Genomic DNA, 26052 nt, shown 5'->3' with positions numbered 1-26052 from the left:
TTGTCTGAGTGAATGATGACTTTTGATTTATGTATGAGGGTTCAAAATTACCAATTCGCAAGTGGAATTCAAAACCAGTTACCAGTTTTCGATAGTCATATCAACACGAAGAATAAATATTTTATTGTGATTCATAGGTTGTTCTTATTGTAATGAGCACTTTCATATGCTTTGGAGTACATACACTATATTACTGTGACGTTTATTATATTTCTTCATGAGTATGAAAATAAGAGAGCTTGATTATTGACGCAAAAGGTTAGTTTCTTTTCGTTCTTATTGTTTTTAACCTTGTTCTGGTAATAAGCGTAAAAAAACGCGCACATGTCATCGGTTGTATATCCTGCATACAAAGTTGGTCGTTTAAGGTATTTCGGCTTGTTTTATACCGCTTAAAATGTGCCTTAGATAACTGTTATGCAAAAAATTATAACATATTAATCAATCGTCCGCGGAGAAAGAAGCCAATACATAATTGTCATTAATAATAATATCAAACTTTATACATGACAAGTAATACATGTATTATGGAACCTTTAATTACATAAATATATCGACAAATGTCTCGCGACACTAAAAGTGATCGCTTTTCATGATATTGCATTGTTTTTGGAATGTCATGTTTTGCGGAATGAAGGAGCAAGGAATAACAAAATCATTTACCCACCATTTGATTCAATTAAACAAACCGAGCATTTCAAAATTAATTGAAAAAAGCGAAATCGATCATGAATTCTCGAGAGCAATAAAAACATGATAACACTGCTGAGAGTTGTATAGATCGTTTCACTCATTAGGGTGAATCTAGATTTGTATAACTTTATATACACGGTCTCCATAACAACGTTTATTACACTAACATATCTTGCCTTCCCCGATGACTGTTAGAACGTGGTCGGCGCAGTTATTGGCATTTCAAAGTATAGAACTGTCGAAACGTGCACATTGAGCATAGATAGCTACTACCAGGACCCATTCGTTGATTCTCTGTGCAATTTCGCCTGCAATTGTACGGCCATCATGCTCAGGTTCATTTTTATGCTCAACATAGAAAAAAGGATAAAACTACTACGACTCTAAGGGTTAAATCACATACATATTGTTGTTCATTTTGCAGCCTCTTGTTAAAACTATACGATATTATGGTGTAGCATAGTATAGATTATTCTAATCCAAAAAAACAAGTCTAGAATTAAAATTTCTACAATAAAGAAATTACGCGATTTTTCGTAAATAGCATGTCCATTATGCCTAACGTATTTAAGGGGTTACATACCTTTTTATTTTTCAAAAAATCAGATTTTTTATTACTTTATCTAAAAGTACAATTCCTTGAGAATATGTACCCAATTTTTTTATAGACATCCGAGAAATAGATCGAAAGTTACAGCGCTTCCAAGCGCGCTTCATCCACGAAGAGAAGTGGTAACTTGAAATTTTAAACGCGATTATCTCGAAATGTTGTTTTTTCAAAAATGGTTTTTCCGTGATCACGATTGCAGAAAAACCACTCAACCGATTCTTTTCAATTGATCGTAATTAGTTTTCCCGAACGATTCCTTTTTTATGCATAAATTTTTATTTTTTGGATGAGAATTTTGGAAAAATGTTCCCGAATGCATGAAAAAATTATTCTTTACCCAACTAATCGTTAAGGTATGAGATATACTCAAATACTAACGGAATTCTTTAAGTTTTGGGATTTTAGTTGATCTATTGGTCTTCAATCGTGATCACCGCAAACCTCTTAAATAAAAAGGGGTTTCGGAGAAAAAATCATAACTGCGCCAATTATCAATATACCTCTATAAATTTATACTTGTTCATTTCACTGAGACATGTACTACCAAAATACTATAAGTTTGATGTAATGAAATCATTATGCCTTTACGTAAATTCAAACTATCTTATCATTTTTCTGATAAAAGGTATGTAACCGCTTAATGCCGAATATGGCACGCACCCTGCACAAACAGGCATTCCAAAGCCCCAAATATTTCTTAATTCTGAACTTATTACTAATAATCAAATCGTATAGATAATTGTTGATAAAATAGTAATATATATATACTAAGAATACTAAAATAAAAGGGGCGGACATGGTGTAGTAGGTAAATCGATTGCCTGGTTCGCAGCTCGTCTGGGTTCTAACTCATCTGTGCTCGACTCCCAACCCCGCAAATAGAGTTAGAAATTTTTTAAAAAGTATTTAATAATCCGAAAAAGAGGCGAATCGAAATAAGAAAAATAAATAAATAAATAAAAAATAAACCTGTTTTAATCCACCTAGTGGTGCGATTGAGCTTTTCTCATTTATCCAAACTATGATTTTTATGGTTATGTACAATATAATTGTGGAAATGTCTACTGCATTCTTATTACACTTAGCACGTATCCCACGACTACCACGAAAGTCGACGTTAACACACTTTAAACAAAAAAATATAATAATAAATTAGCTTAACATGAGTTCAATATTATTTTTACGTGATCATATTTTGAAATGCCGTGGGAATAGATTTGGAAAGGGAGGGAAGGAAGGGTTTGCAGAGTGAGAGTGGAGGATGCGCTAGAAATCCTTCATCTTATATTTCGGTAAACGGGGTGGATGAAGAGAATGCGGGTTTGAGGGGTGAGGTGATGAAGGAGGGGAGTATAATGGCAAGGGGGGGCTGGAGATGCAACACTCAACTGTATACTTTGCTTTTTGACTTGGTTTGAGAAAATTGGTTTAGTCATCACCAAAGAACCGATGTGACTTCAATTGTGGAATATGCCCGGAATCCGGGACTTCCGGAATCGTCGATAGTGGACAATATATTCAAAGAATGTTTGATTAGCAATCAGTGATCCAGATGTAGATGTAATTTACGAGACTGTATGGCAATTTGTCCTCGGAATGGCCCCACGGGAACGTGCTTTGGAATTTCCGTTCCGGGGTCAAATCACTAATTGGTTTCAACACCATGAGAGATAGTCTTCTGAGCCAATTCTAAGAATTTTGATACCCATATTGTCAGTATTCCATTGATATTTACAAATAATTCTGGAATATTCCTCCGGAAAACCGTATTCCCGAGAATCAGAATTTCAGGTACCTTGTCGGACACATAACGGTTAATAAGCATATGACTTATCGTTATTGAACATTCTCTCCGATTGTAAAAATCCAGTTTCAATTAACAATTAAAACAGAGTGGAATGATGCTTACAGAACAGAATGAATTCTTGATTTAAAAATATCTCAAATCTGGATATATTTTTCAAAGCGATAATGACACTAATTATGGTGGCGACGCCTCATCAGGGTCTTTGCCCAGGAGTTGAATAATCTATCTAAGCGGAAAAAGACTAAAAATCTTCCAACCATAACTCGTGAGAGTAATGTTATCAAGCCTCCGTTTAATCATACGTAATTTATCCATGTTTCCAAACGACCGAGAACTTCAATTTTTTATATATTTAATACACCGTGCGTCTCCATCGAAAAGTGATGATAAATTACACACAAAACGTTCGCATTCAATGTGTCCAGTGAAGCAAAAAGTAGAATTTTAAACTCACCTCCACGGTCCGTCAGCCAAATGTCAGAGATCCGCGCCATCGTGCTCCGGATCGAGCTGGTTCACTGAGTTGGCATTCGACTGGAACAGGCTGGTACTGACCACGTCCTGGTGCTCGGAGCTGGCGGTGATTGCGGTTTGCAGCGTTGACTTGGCTGCCGCTGCCGACCGTTTTGATTTCCCTAGTAGCCAGAAAAACACTTTTCCCAATAGGTTGCAGGTGTATACGAGGGTGTTCGGGATGATCGATGGTTTGATGTAAGTAATGGTAGAGTTTCGTGGTTGTCGATGGTGGGAATTATGAATGAAGTGTGGTTTGACAGCATGGGAAAGTGTAATAGAGTGTGCAAAAGGAAGAAGAGCATAGGTAGTAGCACGAAGAAAAAGAGGGAAGGGAAATGTGGAAAAGTAAAATGCAAAAAATTAACTCAACTAGCACGGTGCATTCACCACTACGACTAAGGTATAAACTAGAACTAAAATTATAGAAAGACTTTGTTTATTGGTTTTTGCGGACCTTTATTGATGTAAATAAACAAAAACAATATTCGAAAGGGTTTTGTGAAATGCAATGATAAGCAGTGAAACATTTAGCAAGGGATGATATGCAAGGTAGTGAGATTTTTATGATTTGATCTATAAAGTTTAGGATATATTTTTGATTCAAAAAATCACGAGCAAATACCAATAAACGGGTTTTCCAATTAATGTTGTGAATTTCTATTCTCGACCTATGATGAACAAGTCAATTTAGGTAAACGATCGATAGGAATCCACAACAACATTCTCGTTAATATTCAGCCAATTTTTGTTAATGATTTTTACCTCCGGAAAAGCATAGACAGCCCTTGTCATCTGCCGTACAGTCTTTCTTTCCATTGTTCAGTTCTCGATTGAGCTCGTTCATACACCGTTGATAGTAGTCGTAGTCTTTCAAATACCACACCGGAGGCCACCGATGCTCTCGTAAATAGTCCTGGTTGTCTGGATGTAGACTCTTGAGACTCCGTGGTGACAACTTACAGATGCTGTTGTAATTCACACACAGATACGACATGCACCACTCGGCCAACTGGTGCGCATTATGCAGCTAAAATTTATTAAAGATAGTTTGCAGGCCAATTCGAAACAGTTGAAATTCCAACGCAGTACCTTCACTGATTCCAATAGCCTTAAGCAGTGCTCAACTGCCTCACTGGTTTCATTCTGAGACATTCTGGTGAGATCCTCGATCACCCGACACTCGACTAAATTCAGTAACCGTGGTAAACATAGACGGTTGGCCAGTTCCAGCAGATTCAAACATTTGTCCGCCGAGATGGGCGGAATCTCGTCCGTGTAAAGATAACACAGTAGCTTGTGGAATGTGTATTCTGTTACACCTGGAAGTACAATCTATCGGAAACAATAGCTTCAGCACAGTGTTGCCTCGATACATATGCAAAAGTGACAAATTTACCAAATTGGCATGCGCTTCGCGGAAGTCACCATTCAGCATGGCTTTCATGACATCACACCGTGCCACCAGCATCGCTCGATGCGCCTTCATATGCCCATCGTCAAGTTCGAAGGTAATATCGCCGAATATGCCATTTTGAACACAGTATTTCTCCAGATTTTGCTTCATGCACTGGAATGGTAAGTGATCGTGTCAGGACGAGATTACAACTGATTGTTCTATATAACTATAGACACATTCGCGTTCGGAGAACGAATAACTTACCGTAGAATAGTGCTGAATCGATTCGTCGTTGATGAAGCTCTGGTTTGCTTGAGTATTTGATAGGAGTACCATCAATTGGGGAAGTTCCAAAAACTCAGCGGCTTGTCGAATTTCCTGAATTTCGCAAATAGGCAAAAAAGAGTACAGGGATGTCGTCAATAAGGGTACTTGATAGTATACAAATATTCTTAAATTGATTTAATTATAGAAATAAAACTTAGTATCAAGATTCTAATTAGTAAAATTGGTGTTTGGAAAAATATTAGTGCTGATCGTTCGGTAATCAAAAAGCGTAAGTTTGTTAATTTTAATATAATGTTTAAATAAATAAGTTTTACTTAATTCTAGGAGGTACGCTAAGTTCAAACACGAAACCGCATAAAAAAGGAAGCAATTTGAAATCATCTGTCAGCAATATGACTTTCAAATTGCTAAAATAAAACAGAATTAATATGGAACTCAAAACACACATAAGTTAAGAAAAAATCAATTTGGACTAGTATTGTTCAATCTCGAAATGAATCATACTAAAAATTAAATTAAAATCTTGTTCTGGAACTAGAGAGCAGTCAACCAAATTACAAATAACATATTACTAAACGTTCCATTAAACATTGAAATATATGATGGGACAAACTAGACGTCCAAATATACTCGAGTTGTATTAATAGCTATGTTTGTTCGTTTCAATTTCTGTTTAAGCATTTTACGTTCCAATGCCTTAGGTACCAGTTTTCAACTAGCAGTGTGTATGTTATCCTATAGTCAGTCAGGTTTTGTTAGCAGTTATTGGCTGCCTTCACTAAATATACGCTACATCACTATTTGCTTCTTCAAACGTTAGAAACGGTAATTTAACTTAGAACAAAAAAAACTTTGGCTCTGTAAAGTAATTATTTACCAGTATTAATCCTATTGAAGCCGTCTGCGATAAAAGTAAGTTGAGAAAATACACGGTCATAAGAAAACAGAACCGAAGAGACACAATGAAAATAATAATAGGAGGTATTGTGTGTTGACTGTTTTGGTCATTGTGTATGGAAGAAATTTCAATTTTGTCCGCGATTGTTTCGTTTCGTTGTTCAGATACTTGCAGGGGAGCTTGCTTGACTGAATACATGGCTCTATTCGCTACATAGGACAGCTTCATCATGAGCAGGGGTGAGAGGGGTTTCAAATTCATATGCCTATAGGGTTATGTATCAACACAGTTAACAAATTATACTACTTTAAAAAATGGAAGCTTCATTTTTATTTTCATTGTTTTATTGTGCTATTTCTCAACATTTTCTATTTCCCTACTAATGGAAATATTTTAGGTAATTTTTTGAAGATTCACCATTAGGCTGCCAAAAAAATAATGAATTTTTGAAAACTCATTCGGCCCACTCCTCAGTCGATTCCTAGTCCCACCAGGAGTACTTGCACCAAATTTGAAGTAAATCGGACAAGTCTAGCTCACCGGACCAACGGGCCTGAAATTTGTATGGGATTTTTCGACAATATATATGGAGAAAACCCACTAGTTCACATTTTTACCTCTAGGTGATACTGTATGCATCGTATTATCACTATAAGTGAAAATAAGAAAGATAATTTAATTGTCTACAACTTTGCCGAAGACTGCTAGTCAGTACGGTTTTGTTAAAAGAAGCTATTTAACATTTAGCAAAGTGATGTCTGAGTCAGTTTTGCATGGGGACTAGCAGTGCATTGTTGTGTATCAGTACTCGATTCGAATGAACTAAACATTTTTGTGAAATAATGGTTGGGTTTAGCTCAACAGTATGTTCAGAAGAATTGTAGTACTTTAGTTCCACCTGAGGCCGCATAGAGAGCGCCAACACTAACTTTTCATAGAAGAGAGATAGAATATCGAGATGTTCGGAAGAATTATTGCAAAATGCTTGTTCTGTAACTTTGTAAAAGATACCTAATTTCTATCTCTATTCGGCCATAGGTGGAACTAAAATTTTCTTCGGCAAAGTTGTAGACAATTAAATTATCTTTCTTATTTTCACTTATAGTGATAATACGATGCATACAGTGCCACCTAGAGGTAAAAATATGAACTAGTGGGTTTTCTCCATGTAAATTGTCGAAAAATCCCATACAAACTTTAGGCACGTTGGTCCGGTAGCTAGACTTGTCCGATTTGCTTCAAATTTGGAGCAAGTACTCTTGGTGGGACTAGGAATCGACTAAGGGGTGGGCCGTTAGACGTAATTTTTTTCTTGTCACTCTATTCACCATGTACAAATATAGACGACAGCAGTGCAAAACATGAAAATGTAAAAAAGGCGGTAATAAAATACACATTACATCGCAATAGCACGTGCGGCGGGCGTTAACGGAGATTGGAAACTGGCGACTGAAAACAAAATTCTAAATCAGTCATGATTGGAAACTGGCGACTGAAACCGAAAATCTAAATCGGTCATGATTCGGAACACCCGGATTATTCGGCTACGATGATGAACATATTACGAAGTTATAGTTCATTTCACCAACCTCAAAAAACTTCAATTAAGGATTTGAAAGTCCAGGATCAAATATTTTGGTATCGCAGGGCTGGGAAAATCACCAAAAATCGTCAGTGAAAATTCAAATGACATTTTAATTTATGTAAAAAAAAACAAATATTAACAAAATCTGTGAGGTAAGGCGAAAAATGCAACTTTAATTTTTTTTTCATACATAGAATTGTTTCCGAGTTATCAGTGATTGAGAAATGTTTAAAAAAATCAAGAGTTCAAAAACTCATTACTTGTAAAAATCGTAATCATCCAAAACCAAAAAAATCCGGCTATTATTTTGAGCTAAAAATTGTTTAGAAGGAATTAAAATTTGGATTGTGTATCTGACGTGCAATAATATTCAGCAAATGTTACAACTGAACTATTTTTTTAAGTTGACTAACCTATCACTGGGCGTTTAGTGTAAAATTACTTTGTTTTATTCTTATAATTGTAATATCTTGCAAAGTATTTTTTCCACTCCAAAGTTTTTACACAATCTTTTTAAAAATAATTCTTAACATTTAAAAAAATAAGCTAAATAAATTTGGTCCAACTTTAAAAATCGATTTTTTTGCAATAATTGCAAAGTAAATAAATTATAAAACAAAAGAATTTTTTTGGTGAACTTTTCCGGAAGGCTCATGCTTACGGTACTTTTTTATTTAGTTTTGCATCGAATAGTTTTCGAGTTAAGTCCAAAACATCATAACTTAAAAAAATCATAGTTAAAACAAAATACGACAATTATATTTAGCTAAAGAAAGCTAGAAAACATTTTGGAAGGATTTAAAACTTTGGTTGTAAATCTGAAGTGGAATGACCCATGTGCAAACTCGGGGTCTCCGGCAAAGAATTTACCCACTGGGTTTCTGTTCCCATGTCGTAAGAGGCGACAAACAATAGCTGTGGTTGGGGTCCACTAGGAGATTGATAATAGTATATTATCTTTCTCCGAACAAAAAGCCTAGAGGCCGTGCGGTATACGGCATATTGAAGTAGGGGAACATGAGACTTGACCAAGCGCAAAATTCTATTTTTGGCTATGGTGTCTTCTATTCAATTCTTAAAAATTTTTCAAAAATATTTTTTGCTTGCTTCGATTCCTTATGGTAATTTTAAAAGTTTGGAATGAAAAATCATTTCCTTACAGAAAATATTACCTGATTAATAAATTTGCATTAAATGATGTAATTTTTTATCAAAACGTTGTATGAACATATCTACTCGACTACTAATTACTATTAATGTACTAATATACCATCTTAATCTGTGTGAAGCAGTGAATATTGAAGATTTTACATAAATTGGAACATTGGAATAGTTATTACTAGAATTTGAATGACATTGAACGTAATAACTAATGTTGGCCAAGATTTTATGAGGAGACTTGACCAAGTGGCAATTAGCTGAAGAAAGATGCAAAATTGCTGATATTTATTATGGTTGGGTATCTTCTGTTAATGTTAATCACGCCATAAAAAATCCCACCTCAAACATAAGTCTTTATATTTTAGTATTAGTAAACAAAGTTAGCTATAGTAGGACTGATTTCGTGATGTGTGAACATGCAATGCAAGCAGTACAGTTAATCCTTAAAAAGAAATGAATTAAAAATCGAAATTTATCAAATGAAACCCTTTTATATTTTGTACTGCTGCCCAAAGATCTTGACAAAATGAAAAAAAAATAATCACAGTAGGGTAGAAGTATCATTCTTCGCCCCCTCCCTAATTTTCGCCCCCCTTGTAGAACAATTATAAATAATTCTATCTGCTTTACGATCTGGACCTCCGCTTTCGACTATTATTGAAAAACAAACTAAGACGAATAAAAAGTGCAAGCTGACCTAATTTTAACAAAAATATTTCATAACGTATTTTTAATCGTAAATAAAGTAATACCTGTAGAGCACTTATTTTCCTGAAAACTAAAAATGGTGACAATTTTTTATCGCGGGGAAAGTTATATAAATTTTGTGAATAAGCGTTAGAATATTCGATAGTAATATTTTTGAGCATTGCAGGAATACATGTCAACGCACATCCGCGATTGTTACCTTTATTTAATTAAGTTTGAACAATTTTAAAAAGTGGCGAAAATTAACGCAAGATGAGACTCAATTCTAATCTTCGCCCCCGGCGAAATACCATATAGCGATCTTTTCTTCGTATGGGTTTCTATCTTCGCCCCGTTCCACAGTGGTCCCAAAGTAGACTATTTTAGCTATGTGATGTCTTTGAGGAAATTTCTTGAAATAAAACGCTCCTTTTTTCGATCACATCGGATCGTTGACTAATTTCCTCAATAGTGAGTTACGAAATTTATTTTCTTCTATAATTCAGATAGAAAAATACTCTCTTCGATAAAGTTGTAGAATACCTTACCAGGAAGATTTCTTTCGGAAACTCTTAGTTTTCGAGATACAGAGCGTTGTTTGTGAAAGACCCTCAAAAACAGTTTTTTCACGACTACTTCTATTATGGAGCTTCAAGCGATTTTTGATGTTCTAGAAAGTAAGTAATATAGACGGCTGAAATATGCAAATTTCTAAAATACCATAACCTTTTTTCGCATCGCTTTTCGCTATTTACAGAGCTATTCACTCTTTCTAAAGTCAACATCTCTAAAAACGGATAAACTACTTGGTAACTAAATGAAAGTACCTTTTTATATACTGGAAAAATAAGAGCGCCCCAAGACTGCTCTCTACCTATTCAGTTGCAGTGAAGATAGACAGATTCCGCAATTTATCTTTGAATCCCGCGCAGTTGTTTTCGATTTCTAAAAAATATTCTAAAATTCTTAAATATGTTATTAACAATCCAATTAAACTATATCAATAATAATTAGAAAACCTTTTACAAACGTAATGTTTGGTGTTTTACGAATATATATTCATGATATTCGGATTCTAAACAGCACCGAGCAGGTTTATAGGTTTTCTCTGTTAGGAAGACAAACCCTATCAAAATACAACCTCTCCATTCATTTTATCATAGTTTATAGAGAAACAAGCCAAAAATTAATTAGTTTGGAAAGCTTTATTGAAAACAAATACAACGGAGTTTCTGTCAGTGATTGAGGGGTTATATATATCGAGGTACAGGACAAAAGGAAAAAAAATATGAAATTTTATGAAGGTATGTAGCCATATTTATATCGAATACTTATTATACGTCTAGCGTAGTACAATGTCTAATTTGCAAAACCCACTTGTGAACATGAATACATATTAATAGGGTGGGTGCTCCTATAGTTGAGGTGTACCAATAGTTGCAGTAGTGGGTTATACGCCTAACTAAGGTACCAACCATCAACAATTTTTTTTTATCGATTCATCGCACTAAAATTATGCGACAATCAAACTATTATCCTTGAAATTTGCTCAAATAATTATTGAAAAAATGATGTTCTTTGAATTTTGAGCTTCCTTTGCACCTATGGTTGATATAGTGTACCTATAGTTGTAAGTCCCATAAGAAATCAATGGGATTTGCAACAATAGGACCCGAAATTAGTGATTGCGCCACTATTTGTACATGTGTTCCTATAGTGGTACAAGCGGTTTTGAATACATAAATTGGTTATTAAACAATCTTTATATTTTTCCTATGAAGTAGGGATTGAAAGCTTTCATTTAATGTATTAACATTGCCCATAGATCTATTCATCGATTTTGTAGCAAAAGTTTTCCTTAAGTATGCGACTATTGGTACATCCACCCTAATTGTCGAAGTTACAATCATTTGCGCAAAAGCGCGTTTTTCTATAAGAGATTTGCCGTGACTACGATTCCTGTATAACAGCACAATTGAAAACATAAAAAAAACCATAAGTACAGGCACTTGTGGTGTCCTTGAACTATGCATTGTATTTTTTTTTATTTTTGCGAAGGGGACAATTTCCAAAAAAGCCACTATTTTTTTTATTGTTTTTTTATCACTGATTTTTTTTAAGAAATTCATAACATTGACATGAAAATTTTGACGAATAAATGGAATCATTCAAGGACACGATAGTTAAATTACAAACAAAAAAAAAAGAAATTTGACATCGGTAGAAAACATTTTCGGCTATCGTAGTCACAGCAAAGACGTTTTTGAAAAACATGATTTTGAGATAATCACGTGCAAAGTTTCTAGTATATACCCGGGACCACATTAGGGAATGGTGAAATACGCTATAATGTTGGTTCTACTGCTTGGATCTTTATAATTTGGGAAAACATTCCTAAGAACTTATACTGCCGCTCTACGTATAATTGTCTCATGTGTATTAGGAATTCCATTGCACATGGAGTAGTTTTCCATATAACGATAAGGAAGATAAAAGAATAATTATTTTTTTCGATTTTTGGATCTACACATATATCCCTTTAATTTAAGTGAGCATCTGTAGTCATTTTGGGCATATTTGAAATATTTAAACGAAATTGAAATTGTTGCTTCAAGTCAACTACCAAAAAATCTATCTGTTTCATTCATGATTTACATAAAGAATATCAGTTGACACTTCCAAAATATTTTTTAAAACATATATGTAGAGTATTTTTCTAGTAATGCTATTTAGTTAACGAATGGTTTGTTCGTATTTGCACGTTGCTATTCTCGTTCATTGGCGCGTACATCGCCTTCCTCGTTCGCGCGAAATATCGAGAACACTCTTATGGCATATTCGTTTTTGACAGTGCACTACACCGGTGTAGTCGGTGCTACACTCATTCAAACTTGGGTGTAATCAGTCTATCTCTTTCTTTGCACTACACCGGTGTAGCACCAAGAAAAAACGAAAACGCCATTAGTAGTCCACGCTCTGCGTGCATCCACACCCGCGTGTGCTCTTTAACGCATTTCTCGCTTGCGAGATAACAAAACACACGAGACTTTGCGAGAAAAACTTCCTGGATATGTCCTACATACTAGATGAAAGTTTGGGTTTCTCGCGAGCATTCTCGCACGAGATTTTGCTTCACCCGGGCGCGAACGATCAAGAGCGCTAGGCATGCTATTCGTACACGCTCGCGAACGAACGGACTTGGTGTGCTTCTCGCTCGTTTCGCAACACAACATATCAAGACTATAAATACAAGAGCTTGTAAGTTAACGTATTATTTGTTTAATAGTTGGTTTTTGAAAATATAATCTGGATTAGTCTAATCTTTTCTCTATTACCAATTCTGTGACATTGTAGCATGATAGAAGTCGTAAAATTGTGCGTGGGCGCACGGGGGCGAAAAAATAGAGCAAGAGGGGGGCGAAGATTAAATTTAGGGGGACGAAAATTGAAACACATCTTGATTTAGAATATTGTTACTTTTTCGTTAATTTAATGTTTTAAATCACTTTTATTCAGGATTATTGGATATTATATGATACGTGATGAGAATGATAAAATAATATTAGTTAGAGCAATTCAAAATCGTTAGAATTTAAAGTTTTTCCGCAGACAAATGTTTTAGGGGGGCGAATTATAGTACATTTACCCTATGTTAGATGTCATTATTTTTGGTGATGATTTTTCAAAATTATCTTGATCAAGTCTACCCACGCCTTGGTTAAGTCTCCCCGCAGTGGGGAGACTTGACCAAAAAAAAAAACAATCTCAGAAAAACTTTTATAACTTTTCGAAATTAAATTAAAAAATCATGAAGACGCACAATAACTTTGCACATTATATCTCAATGACTTTTGAGGGATTGAAGGCCTTTTTAAGGATTTATGCAGTTTTAGCTGAAAACCTGGTCAAGTCGCCCCATGTTCTCCTATCTCAACCAAGAATTGATCTACTGGGTTCCTGCTCACATGTCGTAAGAGGCGACTGAAAACAGGAGTCCTCAAGTAAACGTGTTTCTCCGTGTCGAGGACTGAATGGCTGGCAGCACTAAAATAAAATATTTAATTAGTACGAATCTGCACATACTCAAGAGAAGAGGTGTTAGATGTGACTCTCAAGTCTGACGGTATTACCCATGATTTCGCAATCTGGCTTGTACCAAACAAGTTCAAACAGTCATTTTCTGATCATAAGTACATCGTCTTTGATCATTTGAACGTTTCGCTAGATATCGTCACATATCGTAATCCCAAATCTACGAACTGAGACCTCTACAAAAGAGGGCTTAGCGACTAGGTTTCGTAGGTATCTCATGATGAGGTCGTGAATAAAACAAACTTACTCATAGTAGTCTTGCAATAGTAATTAAGTTTAGGAGTTTTTCTTGATATTGAAGGTGCTTTTGACAACGCGTCTTTCGAATCCATTTTGGAAGCAGCGAAGATAGTGCTGCTTCCAAAATGGATTCGAAAGACCACGAACTGGATATACGCAATGCTTAGCAATCGGCATCTCTGCTCATCGTTAAGACAAGTAGAGATAAGTAAGCTGAGTGTCAGAGGATGTCCTCAAGGTGTGCTGTTGCCACTTCTATGGGACGTTTTCGCCACTTCTTGAGGAAACGTAATGAGCTTGGGTTTCCGACATATGGTTTCGCCGATAATTATCATATAATGATCACCGGTATCTGCATTAACACACTTTCTGATTTAACGCAACAAGCCTTTTGTGCTATTGAGCAATGGTGTCTTCATGTTGGACTATCAGTTAATCCAAATAAAACGTCAATGGTGCTTCTCACGTAACGAAGGATTACAACCGGAGCTCGTCCATTGCAGTTCTTTAACTCTGAAATTATTGTCGCAGATTAAGTTAAGAACGTTGGGGTAATTCTTGACTCACTACTGAATTGGACAGCTCTCATCGATTTCAGAATCAAGAAAGGTTGCAAAGCCTTCAACCAATGTAGGCGGCCTCCGGCAAATCTTGGGGACTTGGGAGTACACCCAGATTTTTTACGCGGTTTTTGCTCGGTTTTTTACGATGATTTTCCAATTAACGCGGTTTTTTTACGCGGATTTTCCAATTAACGCGGTTTTTTTTACGCGGATTTTCAATTAACGCGGTTTTTGCAACAATATTCTAAGTCCTTTTGAATGCAAATGGCTTAGACTTTTTTCTGAAGATCAATTTCTGGCACCTACTCTTCAAGACCATTCCGAAAATACCCATATTGATTGGGTTATAGCGAATTTCGCTAAAACCGGAAGTCGCCATCTTTGATTTCAAAATAGCGTCAAAAATCAATTTCTGGAACCTACTCTTCAAGACCATTCCGAAAATACCCATATTGTTGGGGTGCGAGTCTTTTGCATTCAAAAGGATTTAGAATATTTTTTGCAAAAACCGTGTTAATTGCGAAATCCGCGCAAAAAAAACTTTCAAAAATCTTCTAAGTCTTTTGCTGAGAGTTTTTTTTGCGGATTTTAGAATTAACGCGGTTTTTTATGCGGATTTTCCAATTAACGCGGTTTTTTTACGCGGATTTTCCAATTAACGCGTTTTTTACGCGGATTTTCCAATTAACGCGTTTTTTACGCGGTTTTTTACGCGGTACGTATCCCTCGCGTAAAAAAAAACCTGAGTGTACATTCATTGGATCTACACAACAATTATTAGACCAATACTGGCACACGGGTGCCTTGTTAGGTGGCAGATGGGAGAAGTCATGACAATCCAATCAAAGTTAAACCATCTTCAGAGAATGGTCTTGATGGCAATGACTGGTGCGTTCTTGACAACACCTGCTGCTGATCTAGAGACGCTCTTGAACATAAAACCACTCCATGTGTTTCTGAAACAAGAAGCATTTTCTAGTGCAAACCGTCTCAAGTTTACTGGGCTCTGTAACAGTGACCCAATAGATAGTGCAACTAGTTACACAATACTGTGACCTCAAATGGTTACTTGGGATGAATGTACACTTGCTCCCAGTGATCTAACACTCACATTTACTTTTCCTTTTAAAACTTTCAATATGAGAATTTGCGAGGAATGGCTGTCTGGCTGGACGGAGTGACAACTTGAAGAATACGTAGTGTGTTATACTGACGGTTCTTTGTTGGAGGGCCTAACCGGTGCTGGTGTCTATCGTCGTGAAATGAAATTAAACCAGTCTCATTCGCTTGGTAGATACTGTACCGTATTCCAAGCAGAATTCTTCGCAATTCTGAGGGGCGTACAATCAGTATTTCAACAGGAAATTTGCGGTAAAAGAATCTATTTTTGCTCTGACATTCAGGCTGCCCTGAAAGCACTTAGTTCGGCAGATTCGAGATCGAAATTAGTAATCGACTGTCGAACTCAAATCGAAGACCTTAGCATTTCAAATGCTATCCGTCTTCTATGGGTACCCGGTCGTTCCGGTATTACTGGAAATGAATGGGCGAACGAATTGACTAGCGGTGGCGCTGCGACTGACTTCGTTGTTCCAGAGTCAGTTCTACCACTGTCAATAAGTTGGATAAAGCACAAGATTCGCTCTTGGGCAGCATCCGAACATGCCAACCATTGGTGTAGCTTGCAAACTTGCGTTCAAACAGAACTTTTCTGCCGGATGCGAGTCCGAAAATGTCAAATAATTTGCTGCATTTTTACAAGCACAATTGTAGTATTCTAGTCAGGACACTGCCTAAACATTGCAAACTCGATTATCACATGGCTATTATACAGCGTGCTGAGTATTATTCGTGCGATCTTTGTGAATCCGATTTCGGAACTTCATATCATTTCGATACATAACTGCCCTGCAGTTATTCAATTGCGCATCCGAATTGTTGGTTCTCCATACTTGAAATATTTTTTCAGTTTGAACTTTGAATGAAATCTGGAGAATTTCTGGAAACATAATGAATATTCTAAGGATTTTTGGAAAACATCTGGGACATCGGCAAATTCTATTCTTTCAAAGCTAAAATATTTTACTTCAACAAAGTCTTTCGAGAAAAACTTCCAAAGCTAGTTAAGTCCAACAAATATCAAAAAAATCTCTGCGAGTTTTAGGTACGGTATATCCCGCAAACTTCAGGGAAGAAATACTAATTTCATGAAAATTTAGAGAAATATTTCGAACATCAAATAAGATTTTAGGCAATTTTGAAGGTTAACTATCTAGAGTGATGATTAAACGATTTTTGCTATTCGACCTTCCAATAGTATGTAATGCTGAGCGCTGCATCCCTTCCATTCTAGGATATACAATATTCTGACTGGAACGGGGACGAAATTCGAATCACGCACGTCTAGTCGCTTCAATGGAGACTCGTACTACTTATAGAGTTGAACAATTTAGTGTTCTTCTCTTGTTCGTCAATCTTGTGAGCGTGATGGAAAAAGTTTTCAATATGTTGGTGTGGTTCAAGGATTATCGCCTAGTTTAGTAAGACCTCTCTTGTGTAGTGAAAAACTATGGTTTATACAGTTGGGACTCGTTTTAATCAGTCCCTTGGTGTATTTTAGGCTGACAAAATGGAGACATTGACAAAATTGAGCAATATTTTTTCTTTTTAAAAAAAAACCGTAGCTGTTAAAATAAAATTAGACCCTGGACATATCCTCATAACCTTTTCTGATTATTTAGCATAAAGTATAGGCGAATGACCCTCAGTGGTTAAAGCCTTAACAAACATAATAATAATAGCATAAAGTTGCCTTAAGATGGTATTCCAATTTTTACAGCGCACAAATTTTAAAAAATCGATATATTTATTTTTGCGCTTTTCGCATCTTTGAAAAAAGAAAAATATACTCAAGAAAGAATAAAATCGAATATGATTTGGTTCGTCTGCTAGAGCCCATAAAATGGATTTTCATATGAGGTTGGTAGAATCGGGTCTTCATTGCACAACTTTTAGCTCATTTGCCGTCAAGATTTTTAATCATATCGTCTTAGCAAATATATTTTAATATCCGTTTTCGGGGTTTTTGAAGTTCAATTCAATTGATTCAACAGTTTTACAGGCTGTGCCGTTATTATTACACAAAAAATGTATAAAAAAGCTTCTGTTTTCTAGACGACCGACCTCACAAGAATTTCATGACAATCGAAAATTAAAAAAAGTTTTCGAAGAATTTCTAAGAAACTTCAATCGAATTCAACGGATTTCAGAATTTCTGAACGGTTTCAAGATTTCAAAGAAATCCTATGAGGTTTAGTAAACTCACCGAGATACTATAATATTCAGAGAAGTCCTCTTGCTTCGTTTTTCCAAATTTTTGGAGATTTTCTACGAATTTCCGAAAAATTCTTCATGTGTCCAGGAACTTTATGAGAATGAAGAAGTGCTTTAAATGCCCTTTCAACCATTCTGATTGATGAAAACCACAATTTTCTAAAATTAAGTTCCCAGTGATAAGAAAGTTTATCACTAATATTTTAGTATAAACATTATTTTTGTAAAAAATATTCAATATCAATATTAAGTGCAAAAAATAATATTTTGAAATTTATTTTTGTGTTTCGATAATACGTACGTTAAACGAAGCGAAGGTGTCTGTATTATACCTGTGAAGACCCCCTCCCCCCTATCTGTAGGTCGATTGTTGAGTTAAGGAGCTTTCATATTTGGCCCCCGTTAGAGCTTGTATATATGACCCTATTTCACTTTCTTCTTTCAAACCCTTGCTTTACCTTGAGTACTAAGGCTCTAAATAAACTTTCCTTATCCTCTAATCCCTTACTAATTGAATGTCTTCATAATACAATTCCACCATATATGGAATGTTGTACTGATAGGATTCAATGGTACAATCGCAACAGAAACCTTGTTTTAGGAACAAAAAGAAATGTTGCAATTATGTTACAGTAAAAATCCCCGTTCACGTTGAATGTAATGCAGCGCTACATTAACATTTTACATTACGTGAAAAGTGTTAATATTATTTTTACAAGTTTAGTTAAAAAAAATCGAATATTTTAGCTGAGTTTATGTTCCGCAACCATCCCGTTCAGAATATTTGCAATTCAAGGCATGTACTAAAGCAATTCGATTCACCACTTTGCGTGCCTATTATTTTAGTTACTGCGTTCCATTGACCCATAACGACTGTGCAACAGCCTCGGTTGAACAATCTTATTTGAACGACCATTATAACTGTAAAATATAGGAGAAGCAGTACACTGATCTACTGAACTGAGCGATTTACGAAAATCGTGACCAGGCTCCTGAAATTATGGATAATAATCCTCATATTAATGAAACTATGCGTGTTTTTCAAAAACTAGTTCTCGCAAAAATGTACATGGCGTTACATTGCAATTTTTGGTTGGGTTACTGTTGTTCTTTCCTGAACATGTTTAGTATTTATTATGATTCTTTGGTGATACACTGGTTTGTAGTATATCAACTAAAACGATGGTCACGATTTCAGGAGCTTAGTCGCGATTTTCGAAATTTCTCATCACGTTACTGTGATATTTTATTCGTGAGGTTAATGTCGGATTTTTCTGGTAGCGTAGCACAATTTATGTAGGGGAACTTGACCAAGTGCATAATTCTATTATTGGCTATGACGTGTTTTCTTAAGTTCTTAAAAAAATTCAAAAATATTTTTGTAGTTGTTTCGATCAGTTAAGGTAATTTTAAAAATTTGGGATCAAAAATCCTCTACTTATATAAAATATTCCGCAATTAATAAGTTTGCGTTAAATTATGTAATTTTTTTATGAAACTTTGTATTTACATATCTACCTAACTACTACTATCTAATATATCATGTTATTCCTTGTGAAGTAGTGAAATGATTTTACATAACTAATGTTGGGGAGACTTGACCAAGATTTTTTGGCGAGACTTGACCAAGTGGTAATAAGCTGAAGAAAGATACAAAATATTTCTGATATGTACTATGCTGCGGTACCTACTGTTAGTGTTAATCACGCCACAAAAAATTTCCACCTCGAACATTAGTCTATATCTTTTAGTGCGAGCAAACAAAGTTAATTGTAATATGGCTGATTTCGTGACATGTGAATACGCCATGACAGCAGTCCACTTAATACTTAAAATGAAATGCATTTTAAAAAATCGAAATTTATGAAATGCAACCCTTTTATATTTTTTACTGCTACGTACGGAGTGGGAAGACTTGATAAAAAAAAGTTCACAGAAAAACTTTCATAACTTTTGAAAAAGTAAATTAAAAATTCTGCAAAAAACTATGAACACGCACAATACGTTTGCACATTATATCTCGACTACTTTTGAAGGATCAATTTTTTTAGAGATTTATGCAGGTTTAGCTGAAAACCTGGTCAAGTCTCCCCATATTCCTCTACTTGATTTCAGGGTCATAGTCACAATATTCGTAATTTATATTCATGTTTTCGTGATATTTTATTCATAAGTTTCGTGTTGAATTTTTCTGGCAGAGTAGTAGTGTGACTTATGTTCATGATTTCCAGATTTCAGTCACGATTTCCGTAATTTCTATTCATGTTATCGTGATATTTTAGTCACACGTAGAGTGATTTGTGTTCATGATATCAGGATCATAGTCACGATATTTGATATTTTTTAATCACGAGTAGTGTAGTTTATGTTCATGATTTCAGGATCTTAGTCACGTTTTTCGTGATATTTTATTCTCAAGCTCACATTCAAATTTGACACGTGCAGAAATGTGACTACTTGTTTAATTAGTATCGGATTTTTTTACTCGGAGTAACGTGGCAATATGATTTGGTTCCTAAAACCGTAAATGATTCGCGATATCTTCTTTTGTGAAATACATCACGCACAGAATCCGTGGCTCTATAATATATTTTTGACGCTCAGCGCAGTTTTCGTTTTCTGTCCAGACATCACATTGAACCTTATCAAATGAATGTACGAGGCAGGGTTACCATAATCACAAATTTTTCTATAGTCACAGATTTTTTTCAAAATTTTTGATCCCAAATCGTTTTTCACAGATGACAGATTTTTGGCATTTTGATGAAAATTTTACAGATTTTTTCTGTTTTAGTCATTTCAATGTGGCATCCCTGGTTCGAGTTGCTAATAGTTTTCCTATATCTGCTACTAGCACTTATTACTAGTCGCTATAGGCTGTAGATGAATATATGACTTTTGACGACAAAACTCAAATTTTATGAAATAATTCACGTGAAAATTTTAAGACCATGTGCAGAGTTGCATGAAACAGAAAATGATTACGGATGTCTTCTAAATATCACAAGCACTCAAGATAGATCGTGAATCATGTACTATTTCATGAACCTGTTCACAAATTCATAAATAATATTTTATGATTTTGTGAATTATTTCACGAGCACGAATGGTTAGATGTGAAAATTATACTAGGAATCATGAACTAGTTCACAGACACATGAACGATATTTTTCGATTTTGTGAACTATCTCACGGCCACGCATGGCCAGGTGTGACTTATATTAGGAATCATGAATCAGTTTACTTTTCTATGAATATGAATAAGATTTCATGATTTTGTGAACTATTTCAAGAGCACGAAGGGTCAGTCGTCAGGAATCATATTTTTTTTTTGATTATGGAGGTTTTAACCTTGGGTCACTCGCCTCTGTTCGGGTTAGAAATCTTTTTTTGGAAAAATATCTAACCCTATGTGCGGGGTTGAGAATCGAACCCAGGTGAGCTTCGTACAAGGTAATCGATTGACCAACTATGCTATGCCACTATTCCAGGAATCATAAATCAGTTCACGTATACATGAACAATATTTTTCGATTTTGTGAATTATTGAACGAGCTCGAATGGTAAGTCGTGACTATTATACTAGGAATCATGAACTAGTTCACGAATATTTAAAAAAAAACTTTCATGGGTTTGTGAACTAGTTCATGATCATGAATCGTGTGTGACTAATTCGTTGGAAATCAGGAATCAGTTCACGTATACATAAGGAAACTTTGGGTGATTTAGTGAACTATTTCACAGACACGGATATTGAATCGCGACTATCATATTTGGAATCATGAACTAGTTCACAATGATTGAAAGGATTCATGAATAATATTCCGGGTGTCGTAAAATAGTTCACAAGTAAATATGTTTTTGAATAAAATCGCGATTCAACCTTTGGTTTTATGAATAATGTTCATAAAGTTGTGAACTAGTCGCGTACAGAAGATCGATTTTGTAATGGTATGGTCCTGTTTTCGTAACGTAAAAACGTGATTGTTCCAGAATTCATGGCACTTTATTCACGTTTTTGGGAACCATTTTTTTTCGTGTATCTATTGATGTCAAACGTTTGTTTGTAGATAAACCGACCAATTTATTTATTTGTGCTTCAGACGGTCATACCAAACACATTGCCTATCCGTGCTCATTACAAAGAGTTTATATTTGATTAATTTTTGAAGATTTATCAAGATGAAAAAGAATAAACTTGATCGCATGAATAAGGGAAAAGGTAAGAACAAATGCACTTATTACACGCGCCATTCATATAATGACCATCAACCCTAGCATTTCATTATCTCGAAAGTGATTGAGAAATCTGAATCCTACTTGAATACATCAGCTGCAATATTAGTGAACATTTGATTCATGCTTCATAATTAAGAGTAGTTTAACTAACTCAGAATGTACGTACAGTTAGGTATCAGTCATTAACAAATGGCTCATTGATAAAACGGTAAAGCTTAGAGCTATTCTCTTTCTTTTAAGATCACGTGAAGATCGGTACAATTTCTGTGCACTCACTCTGACTAGAAAAGAAAATATTAATATCAATTGATGCGCAATTTAGGACAAGTAATTAACGAAACAGTGTGATATCACTTTAGCTTTTATGACACTCGCTTTAGAATAACATTAGTCATCGCGCTGTTCACCTGATTTTTGAATACTCTGAAGATTATTGTGGTCGTTTCTGGATAATGAACACGTCTACAGAATTAGTCTTTCGATGGCCTACAACCACTCACCTATTCCAGAAAGAGAAATTTGAAACCATTTCATACCCCCAATCGTCATCCATGCATAGCCATTTTCATGCCTTTTATTCAGTCATATTGCCCATCTCTATGTCGCGGAACTTTAAACATTCTTGACACATAGACAACGTTCAAAAATATTAGACTCAAAATTGATAGCACTTCAATACTCAGTTCAAAATTGGACAACAATTCTCGAAACCTATACTTATACCTGTACGTATTTTAGTTTACAACCCCGTGGATTCTGCTTAAAGAAATAAACATTTTTTTGTTCGATTGTTTTTGCCATAAAATATTTGCGGATGCTTTGCAGCACGTCCGGGCGTTTCAATGCACTATGCTAATTTTTGCTGCATACGGTAATATGTAAACAAATGAAAGGCGCATTCACCACAACAGACATCTGCCTCCGTCGTCGGAAAGACGGGTCCGAGAACCAAATGAGATTTTTCCGGTTCAATCAGCTGCTTAGCAGATCAGCCGAATTGGTGGACGACGGCGCGCTGCCAAATTTAGACAGAACCAACATACGCAAGCTGCCGGTAAGCGCATCGCAAAAGAAGCTGTTATTTAAAAGCGTAATTAAAGCGCGTTGGCGGCGTAATTCCAAGATAAATTTCGTGAGAATCGTTTGAAATAGAAAAGACCACTTGATCCATCGGCATACACGCGGAAACGAACACATGACGCAGTTAGTAGAGTACCAACAGTTTCGAGAGATTCGAATAACGCTCATAAACCCGCAAATATCTGAAAAACAAACTTCAATAACCATCGGTCATACTGTACCAATTGCATTAAAACGTTCGATTGATATGCTTAATAACTACTGAGTTGAAAATGTGGCTAAAATGCATGAAAATGGTTCAATCTACTCTCTAAACATGAACTGAATAACACAAATGACATTATCGGAAATCAGACGGAAACATAATGAGACAAACATAATAGCACACGTCAACAAAATAGGGTGGGGTATACCGGACACGACAAACAACGAAAAAAGGAGAAACTGCTTTTTTGTCCAAGAAATTTATTCGACGAAGGCGAGAGAAAAACGAAAACAAACTCCATTTTTGTAACTAGTACTATTAATCAATCTTAGATAAACCGAAGGAAGTGAAGGGACCGATTCGTTGGGGGGTGCTGCATGCTTAGCAAGAGGTCAGAAGGTTTGAGTGCAGGGTGTTATCGGGAACGATTTATTACATTCCTCACTAAGCTGTTCCGTGGCAGAAAAGAGATAATATATTTTTTCTAATTGTTGGCGAGGAGTATAGACTAAATTAAAATATAAAAATCGAAAGTGATATGAATAAGACAGATAAAAAAGTAAATGGATTGTAGGAAATATATCGGTGAAGAACAAATTATTTTACCGGTGAGCATTTAGACATTTAGTACGAAAGCTATGGCGGAGATATGTAAATGAAGTTTGACAGCGAAACCAACAGATAGATATTTCGATGGAAATTGCTACTGGTTGAAAGATGGCGAAAGCGTTGTTTTGCTGCTTAATGGAAAATGGTTCAGGTTTGACATTTTGACTCTGCTTTTGTTACTTACTTGCAAATCGAGACACTCCCGATCGATCGCTCCGGTGTATATGAACTTCAGACACTGCTGCATCGCCTGCGGAGTAATTAGCTTACTCACTGCGACAATGGTTTGCGTTTGTGTGTAGTTGTGTTTTCCATTCTCGATCTACAATGTCAAAAGATATCGCATCATTGTTCTGCTTGGCAGGTTAATTAGTGTAAAGGGTGCGCTTCACAAATTGTTGTAGAACAAGTGACCACAGCCCTCCTCTAATGAAAGGATGTTTAAGAATTAGATAATAATTTTTTCTACGTATTCACAGCTTCGCCATAACCGTAGTTTTGTTTTATATGCAGAATTTGAGTAACAATCAGGTGTAAAAGTCAACCTTCAACCCACTCTCACAAAACGACTAGGTTTGAAAAAATAGTTTATTAGCCATTAGGTTAAACATTTGATTTCAGTCGTCAAACGGTGAGATAACTTAGTTCTCATAACTCTCCAAGAAGCAATAGCAAAAGCTGTCTAAATACTGTTGAAATAAAAGGTGATCCGGTTCATTACGCAGATAAAATTAGTTTTTCTACGCAATACTCCCACGACTGGCTGTGCGGACTTCAAATTGCCTTTGTTTAGAAAACAGCATACTCTCGGTAGCCGGCTACCCAGATTTCAGAAAAACTAAAAACTAAAGATAATTTCTTGTTCGAGTGTACTCGAAAACTAACTAAATAACTAGATAACAAAATATGCTTTACAGGTCGCATCGCTTGCTTGGAGCAAATTCCAGACCTTAAACCCTTCTAAACGTCCAACTCCGCCAAACCTATGGAAGAGTCTGATGAATCGTCGTCATTCCGTTAAGTAGGTGGAGTATCGACACTTCCCGTTTATCTTATCCTTTATCCTTCCCCGTGAACGATGGAGATTGGGCGGCCGGCAATGATGGTTATCATGCTGTTGAGGTCTTAATATGGGTAGGATTGGTATGAATTCATACTTAACATTTCCTAAGCAACTGCTAAGTCAGTGCAGTTCTAGTAATCGACAACGGTCTTCGTATGGTGGCAAGTTCAGCGGATCATTCCAAGGCAATTGACGTAACGCATATCTTATGAATCTACGCTGGACGGCTTCAATTCTTTGGCTCCTATTTGCATGGTAGGGGCACCAGACAACATTTGCGCTTTGAATCACAAAGGATTCCGGAATTCGTTGGATGTTTTAAACATAAAACGATAATAGACGATTTGCTTTGTCAATGATCACTGAGAAGTGATGAGTGTACGTTGGCCTTTCATCTGGGATGACGCCCAAATCTTGTACGTGGTCAACGCGTTGTAACTGAGTTCCAGCAATGTTGTTGAAAGTAAACATGTTTCTCGTTTGATGAATGCTGATAATAAAGCATTTAGCAACCCTAAGAGCCATCATATTTCTTTTACACCAACTGTGGTATCAACCAGGTATTGTAGCTCACGGAAATGTTATAACTAGAAATATTTTCAAGTCGTCGGCGAAGAACATTTTCCCTCCACGCATTAAGACGAAAACCACATCAGTCACGAACAGCGTACTACCTTGAGGAACTGCAGAATGGTTGGAAAAGGACTCATTGTCACCAATTTGAACAACAACTTCACGGTGAACAAGGTATGATCCAATCCAACGGCAGAATCGGGCAGTGCATCCAAGTTTATCAAGCTTCGTTAGCAGTATCTCATAATTAACAGTGATGAAAGCAGCGTTAAGATCTGTGTACAGTCAGTTGTTTGGGCATTTGTTTTGTACAGAAGGATGTGAAGGAGACTAGGTTCGTCTCCACCGATCGACCGGAAAAGAATCCGTGGTGACAAGTGCTTATGTAATGTTTACTAGCAGAAAACAGCACCT

At 35.8% G+C, this 26052-nt stretch overlaps 1 protein-coding gene across 5 annotated transcripts in view; it reads right to left on the bottom strand.

Moving 5' to 3' along the window:
- LOC131686919 (rho-related BTB domain-containing protein 1) overlaps window positions 1-26052 on the bottom strand; it is a 180213-nt gene that overhangs the window by 8471 nt on the left and 145690 nt on the right. For 2 of the 5 annotated variants that reach the window (XM_058970947.1, XM_058970946.1), the window contains 7 exons: window positions 24187-24324; window positions 6188-6211; window positions 5287-5400; window positions 5023-5193; window positions 4716-4958; window positions 4389-4653; window positions 3565-3763 (listed from right to left, as the gene is read on the bottom strand). In XM_058970947.1, coding sequence (XP_058826930.1) covers window positions 3588-3763; window positions 4389-4653; window positions 4716-4958; window positions 5023-5193; window positions 5287-5400; window positions 6188-6211; window positions 24187-24324 — 1131 coding nt within the window. In that variant the 3' untranslated portion in view covers window positions 3565-3587. The remainder of the gene's footprint in view (window positions 1-3564; window positions 3764-4388; window positions 4654-4715; window positions 4959-5022; window positions 5194-5286; window positions 5401-6187; window positions 6212-24186; window positions 24325-26052) is intronic. The other 3 variants (XM_058970948.1, XM_058970949.1, XM_058970950.1) reach the window with 3 other exon arrangements.

Source organism: Topomyia yanbarensis, chromosome 3 (genome assembly GCF_030247195.1).
Source record: "Topomyia yanbarensis strain Yona2022 chromosome 3, ASM3024719v1, whole genome shotgun sequence".
NCBI classification, from domain to species: domain Eukaryota; kingdom Metazoa; phylum Arthropoda; class Insecta; order Diptera; family Culicidae; genus Topomyia; species Topomyia yanbarensis.
This window is presented reverse-complemented; position numbering and strand designations above follow the sequence as displayed.